This window comes from Nerophis lumbriciformis, linkage group LG37, assembly GCF_033978685.3.
Source record: "Nerophis lumbriciformis linkage group LG37, RoL_Nlum_v2.1, whole genome shotgun sequence".
NCBI classification, from domain to species: Eukaryota; Metazoa; Chordata; class Actinopteri; order Syngnathiformes; family Syngnathidae; genus Nerophis; species Nerophis lumbriciformis.
The window spans coordinates 8947501-8955000 of NC_084584.2; the positions used below are offsets into that span (position 1 = coordinate 8947501).

Genomic DNA, 7500 nt, shown 5'->3' on the forward strand with positions numbered 1-7500 from the left:
TGGTGGGAATTATTCTGTTTTATTATTTTAGTTGTGTTGAGTAAAGAGTCATGACTCTTTGAAGAGAGCCATGACTCTTTACTAAAAAAGACTGTCTCGTTGTTATCGTCATTTGGTAGCATTTATAAGATAACATGGGAGTCAGAATCACGTAATATATTACTCTATTGGTGGGAATTATTCTGTTTTATTATTTTATTTGTGTTGAGTAAAGAGTCATGACTCTTTGGAGAGAGTCAAGACTCTTTACTAAAAAAGACTGGCTCGTTGTTATCGTCATTTGGTAGCAGTTATAAGATAACATGGGAGTCAGAATCACGTAATATATTAATCTATTGGTGGGAATTATTCTGTTATATTATTTTATTTGTGTTGAGTAAAGAGTCATGACTCTTTGGAGAGAGTCATGACTCTTTACATCAAAAAACTGACTCGTTATCGTCATTTGGTAGCGTTTATAAGATAACATGGGAGTCAGAATCACGTAATATATTACTCTATTGGTGGGAATTATTCTGTTTTATTATTTTATTTGTGTTGAGTAAAGAGTCATGACTCTTTGGAGAGAGTCATGACTCTTTATTCAAAAGACTGGCTCGTTGTTATCGTTATTTGGTAGCATTTATAAGATGACATGGGAGTCAGAATCACGTAATATATTACTCTATTGGTGGGAATTATTCTGTTATATTATTTTATTTGTGTTGAATAAAGAGTCATGACTCTTTGGAGAGAGTCATGAGTCTTTATTCAAAAGACTGGCTCGTTGTTATCGCTATTTGGTAGCAGTTATAAGATGACATGGGAGTCAGAATCACGTAATATATTACTCTATTGGTGGGAATTATTCTGTTATATTATTTTATTTGTGTTGAGTAAAGAGTCATGACTCTTTGGAGAGAGTCATGACTCTTTACATCAAAAAACTGACTCGTTATCGTCATTTGGTAGCGTTTATAAGATAACATGCGAGTCAGAATCACGTAATATATTACTCTATTGGTGGGAATTATTCTGTTTTATTATTTTAGTTGTGTTGAGTAAAGAGTCATGACTCTTTGAAGAGAGCCATGACTCTTTACTAAAAAAGACTGGCTCGTTGTTATCGTCATTTGGTAGCAGTTATAAGATAACATGGGAGTCAGAATCATGTATTATATTACTCTATTGGTGGGAATTATTCTGTTATATTATTTTATTTGTGTTGAATAAAGAGTCATGACTCTTTGGAGAGAGTCATGAGTCTTTATTCAAAAGACTGGCTCGTTGTTATCGTCATTTGGTAGCATTTATAAGATGACATGGGAGTCAGAATCAAGTAATATATTACTCTATTACTCTAATGGTGGGAGTTATTCTGTTATATTATTTTATTTGTGTTGAGTAAAGAGTCATAACTCTTTATTCAAAAGACTTGCTCGTTGTTATCGTCATTTGGTAGCAGTTATAAGATAACATGAGAGTCAGAACCACGTAATATATTACTCTATTGGTGGGAATTATTCTGTTATATTATTTTATTTGTGTTGAGTAAAGAGTAATGACTCTTTGAAGAGAACCATGACTCTTTACTAAAAAAGACTGGCTCGTTGTTATCGTCATTTGGTAGCAGTTATAAGATAACATGAGAGTCAGAATCATGTAATATATTACTCTATTGGTGGGAGTTATTCTGTTATATTATTTTATTTGTGTTGAGTAGAGTCATGACTCTTTGGAGAGGGTCATGACTCTTTACATCAAAAAACTGGCTCGTTATCGTCATTTGGTAGCGTTTATAAGATAACATGGGAGTCAGAACCACGTAATATATTACTCTATTGGTGGGAATTATTCTGTTATATTATTTTATTTGTGTTGAGTAAAGAGTCATGACTCTTTGAAGAGAGTCATGACTCTTTACTCAAAAAGACTGTTTCGTTGTTATCGTCATTTGGTAGCAGTTATAAGATAACATGGGAGTCAGAATCATGTATTATATTACTCTATTGGTGGGAATTATTCTGTTATGTTATTTTATTTGTGTTGAATAAAGAGTCATGACTCTTTGGAGAGAGTCATGAGTCTTTATTCAAAAGACTGGCTCGTTGTTATCGTCATTTGGTAGCATTTATAAGATGACATGGAAGTCAGAATCACGTAATATATTACTCTATTGGTGGGAATTATTCTGTTATATTATTTTATTTGTGTTGAGTAAAGAGTCATGAGTCTTTGAAGAGAGCCATGACTCTTTACTAAAAAAGACTGGCTCGTTGTTATCGTCATTTGGTAGCAGTTATAAGATAACATGGGAGTCAGAATCATGTAATATAATACTCTATTGGTGGGAATTATTCTGTTTTATTATTCTTATTTGTGTTGAATAAAGAGTCATGACTCTTTGGAGAGAGTCATGAGCCTTTATTCAAAAGACTGGCTCGTTGTTATCGTTATTTGGTAGCATTTATAAGATAACATGGGAGTCAGAATCACGTAATATATTACTCTTTGGAGAGAGTCATGACTCTTTACTAAAAAAGACTGGCTCGTTGTTATCGTCATTTGGTAGCGTTTATAAGATAACATGGAAGTCAGAATGACGTAATATATTACTCTATTGGTGGGAATTATTCTGTTATATTATTTTATTTGTGTTGAGTAAAGAGTCATGACTCTTTGAAGAGAGCCATGACTCTTTACTAAAAAAGACTGGCTCGTTGTTATCGTCATTTGGTAGCAGTTATAAGATAACATGGGAGTCAGAATCATGTAATATAATACTCTATTGGTGGGAATTATTCTGTTTTATTATTTTTATTTGTGTTGAATAAAGAGTCATGACTCTTTGGAGAGAGTCATGAGTCTTTATTCAAAAGACTGGCTCGTTGTTATCGTTATTTGGTAGCATTTATAAGATAACATGGGAGTCAGAATCACGTAATATATTACTCTTTGGAGAGAGTCATGACTCTTTACATAAAAAAACTGGCTCGTTATCGTCATTTGGTAGCGTTTATAAGATAACATGGAAGTCAGAATCACGTAATATATTACTCTATTGGTGGGAATTATTCTGTTATATTATTTTAGTTGTGTTGAGTAAAGAGTCATGACTCTTTGAAGAGAGCCATGACTCTTTACTAAAAAAGACTGGCTCGTTGTTATCGTCATTTGGTAGCAGTTATAAGATAACATGGGAGTCAGAATCACGTAATATATTACTCTAATGGTGGGAGTTATTCTGTTATTATTTTATTTGTGTTGAGTAAAGAGTCATAACTCTTTATTCAAAAGACTTGCTCGTTGTTATCGTCATTTGGTAGCAGTTATAAGATAACATGAGAGTCAGAATCATGTAATATATTACTCTATTGGTGGGAATTATTCTGTTATATTATTTTATTTTTGTTGAGTAAAGAGTCATGACTCTTTGAAGATAGTCATGACTCTTTACATAAAAAAACTGTATCTTTATCGTCATTTGGTAGCGTTTATAAGATAACATGGGAGTCAGAACCACGTAATATATTACTCTATTGGTGGGAATAATTCTGTTATATTATTTTATTTGTATTGAGTAAAGAGTCATGACTCTTTAAAGAGAGCCATGACTCTTTACTCAAAAGACTGGCTCGTTGTTATCGTAATTTGGTAGCAGTTATAAGATAACACGGGAGTCAGAATCACGTAATATATTACTCTATTGGTGGGAATTATTCTGTTATATTATTTTAGTTGTGTTGAGTAAAGAGTCATGACTCTTTACTCAAAAAAAACTGGCTCGTTGTTATCGTTATTTGGTAACAGTTATAAGATAACATGGGAGTCAGAATAACGTGGATTGGCACAAATATTGCTCTATTGGTGGGAATTACTATTTTATTTGTGTTTTCATCGTAAACACATATGGTGACATCACTATTTAGAATTTCCCCTTACTTAAAAAACCCTCAAAAGAGCATTTTAACAACGCAGTAATAATACATATATATATATGTATAAAGCTAGAATAGCTGTGTACGATTTATTATCCGATTAGTCAACTAATCGACTATGAAAACAGTGGTTAGTTGCAGCCTGTGTACAATGTATTATCCGATTAGTCGACTAATCGCTAAGATAATCATTGACTAATCAATGAAAACAGTGGTTAGCTGCAGCCTGTGTACGATTTATTATTATACGATTAGTCGACTAATCGTCAAGGTAATCATTGACGAGTCGACAATGAAAACAGTGGTTAGTTGCAGCCTGTGTACGATTTATTATCCGATTAGTCGACTAATCGCTAAGATAATCGTTGACTAATGGATCATGAAAACAGTGGTTAGTTGCAGCCTGTGTACGATTGTTCATCCGATTTGTCGACTAATCGTTAAGATAATCATTGACTAATCAATGAAAACAGTGGTTAGTTGCAGCCTGTGTACGATTTGTTATCCAATTAGTCGTCCAATCGTTAAGATAATCATGGACTAATGTACAATGAAAACAGTGGTTAGTTGCAGCCTGTGTACGATTTATTATCCGATTAGTCGACTAATCGTTAAAAAAAATCATTGACTACTGGAAAATGAAAACAGTGGTTAGTTGCAGCCTGTGTACGATTTATTATCCGATTAGTCGACTAATCATTGACAAATCGACAATGAAAACAGTTGTTAGTTGCAGCCCGTGTACGATTTATTATCCGATTAGTCGACTAATCGTTAAGATAATCGTTGACTAATCGACAATGAAAACAGCGGTTAGTTGCCGCCTGTGTACGATTTATTATCCGATTAGTCAACTAATCATAAAGATAATCGTTGACTAATGGACAATGAAAACAGCGGTTTGTTGCAGCCTGTGTACGATTTATTATCCGATTCGTCGACTAATTAAGATAATCGCTGACTAATGGACAATGAAAACAGTGGTTAGTTGCAGCCTGTGTACGATTTATTATCCGATTAGTCAACTAATCATAAAGATAATCATTGACTAATCAATGAAAACAGTGGTTAGTTGCAGCCTGTGTACGATTTATTATCCGATTAGTCAACTAATCATTAAGATAATCGTTGACTAATGGACAATGAAAACAGTGGTTAGTTGCAGCCTGTGTACCATTTATTATCTGATTCGTCGCCTAATCGTTAAGATAATCATTTACTAATCAATGAAAACAGTAGTTAGTTGCAGCCTGTGTATGATTTATCGTCCGATTCGTCGACTAATCGTTGAGATAATCATTGACTAATGGACAATGAAAATAGTGGTTGGTTGCAGTCCAAGTCCGATGCAGCACGTGCTGATATTTGTGTGTTCTTGCCACAGTTTGACAAGCCTGGAGCCCGTGGGGACTACGACTACCCTGACATGGCCAAGGAAGCGGGTGCTTATCTGAACACAATTTGGAGCCAGATCCAAGTGCACGGCTTGGACATCTCTTATCTTCTGTTTTAGGTCAGAAGGCTCTGGCGGACGCAGGGATCCCGTACTCGGCCATAGAACAAGCCTGTGTGGGATATGTCTACGGTAACGCCACATTGGGCCCGCTATCTGCCAATATTCTGTCAGCCCATCCACCCTCTTCTCTGTGACCGTGTCAGGGGACTCCACGTGTGGGCAGAGGGCCATCTACCACAGCCTGGGCTTGAGCGGGATCCCCATCATCAACGTCAACAACAACTGCTCCACGGGCTCCACCGCGCTCTTCTTGGCCCGCCAGCTGGTCCAGGGAGGTGAGTTGGGAAGGACCTGGTCAATGAAGTGGAATGAGCGTTTGTTAGATTGTTAGATGGAGTCCATAGTCCACAATCAGTCCAACCTGTGGCTTTTTTATTTAAAGAAGGAAATAAGCAGATTGTGATACATAGTTGAGATATGGGATCACTGTAAGTATTGAAGTTATACAGTTAACAATCCAATACCTTCCAATAAAGTTTCAAAGCAGATTAATCCATTTAATCTTGCACTTACCTTTACTTTTCTCTTGTACTATACTTGTAAAACCGAAATACACACAATGATAAATGTATACTGTCGGAGGCAGATATTTACATATAACCGAATTTAAATGTTACTTCTTTTTATTTCATTGTCATATTACAAAACAGCTAGTGTTTTTCTTTCAAATGTGGTCTTTTGGTTGTCTGCAAAACTGTGTGCTTAACCTTGAAGTGAGGAATGTTAGAGAGAGCGATAATAAGCATTTGTTTTGGCTATGGAGACATGACTGCCAGGAAGGGGGAGGAAGAGGGACTTAGGGGGAGAGGGTTTGGGTCGGGGAGACAGACCATTTTGGCGGCGCGATAGAATGTTCTATGCTGGACTGGTCTCAAAAATATATCTGCAAAGCTTTGCCAATATATTACAAAATACCTATTCTGTCTCTGGTGGTTTTTCAACTCAGCTTTAAGTGTCGTAAAGAACTTGGGAGTGACTTGTGACTTGAATTCCCTGGGAGGAACAACTGGTGCAAAACGCAACAATACGCATTTACATTACTGAAATGTAATACACAATATGTAAATATTAGCTTTACACAAATATACAATACTGTCATCAAAGAAATACTTCTGAGTGTTGAAATTATTTTGAAATAATATAAATATATGTGTCAGGTTCAAACACTGATGACATCTGTTAAACAAGACAAGAAGCAAAGAATTAAACAGAGACAGAATTCAATTTGGCTCAATTTGAGGAGTGACGCCCGGACACTGTACCCTTGTACAGTGTCTCAGCACGCTCTGCCAAAAGATTGCACACCCTCTTTTATTTGAACCTTCCCTGACCACATGGCAACAACTGCTTCCAAAGGGACGGGGTCGTTAAAGAGTTCAAGAAAGAGGTCGCAAAAGAGTTCAAAAAGAGGTTCTTAAAAGAGTTCAAAAAAGCGATGCCTGGAGGGGAGTCTGGTCCTGCTTCCTCTTCGCTTTTGCAGTTCTTGGGTCAGACCAGGCATGTGATTTTTCCGTCTAAAGTCGGAATTCCGTCTTTTTTAATCTCGGGGGGGAAAAAATAATTATCTCCCATTTTTCCGTTTTTTTTCCCGACCCTAAATCAAGATTCGAGACGTAGTTTATATTACGCCGTAGTTGATTGGTCGATATGTTCCTTGTGACCAATCAGGACATCTGTTATGAATGATGACGTTAATAACCTCATCATTCATAATGGTTATTACCGCCATTTTCCATATGTAAACGATGTCGGTTCTCGAGAGAAAGGACGCTTTACGAGTAAAAGAAATTGATGAACATGTCAAAAATAAGTTTCGATGGGACTGGATGGAAGGGGAAATCACTGATACTGTTGGGAAGAAGGAAGTTACGACTTTGTTCGGTGATTTTATTCGGAAAATCGATCGTCCCGGAAAAGTTTTGCGCACGTGGTGTCATGATAATATTGACTATGGACCACGAGGTTTCAAGGAAACCGAAACGCCAAAAACATATGAAACAACTTGAAGCAAGGAAAACGAACTATTCACTAGCTGGTACTTTTGGATGTGAGCAAACCTTACGGACT

General features: G+C 36.2%; 1 protein-coding gene across 1 annotated transcript in view; it reads left to right on the forward strand.

Annotated features, from left to right (window-relative positions):
* Positions 1 to 7500, forward strand: part of scp2a (sterol carrier protein 2a) — a 42423-nt gene that overhangs the window by 883 nt on the left and 34040 nt on the right. Inside the window, exons 2-4 of the mRNA XM_061931142.2 lie at positions 5302 to 5359; positions 5431 to 5502; positions 5577 to 5708. Coding sequence (XP_061787126.2) covers positions 5302 to 5359; positions 5431 to 5502; positions 5577 to 5708 — 262 coding nt within the window. The remainder of the gene's footprint in view (positions 1 to 5301; positions 5360 to 5430; positions 5503 to 5576; positions 5709 to 7500) is intronic.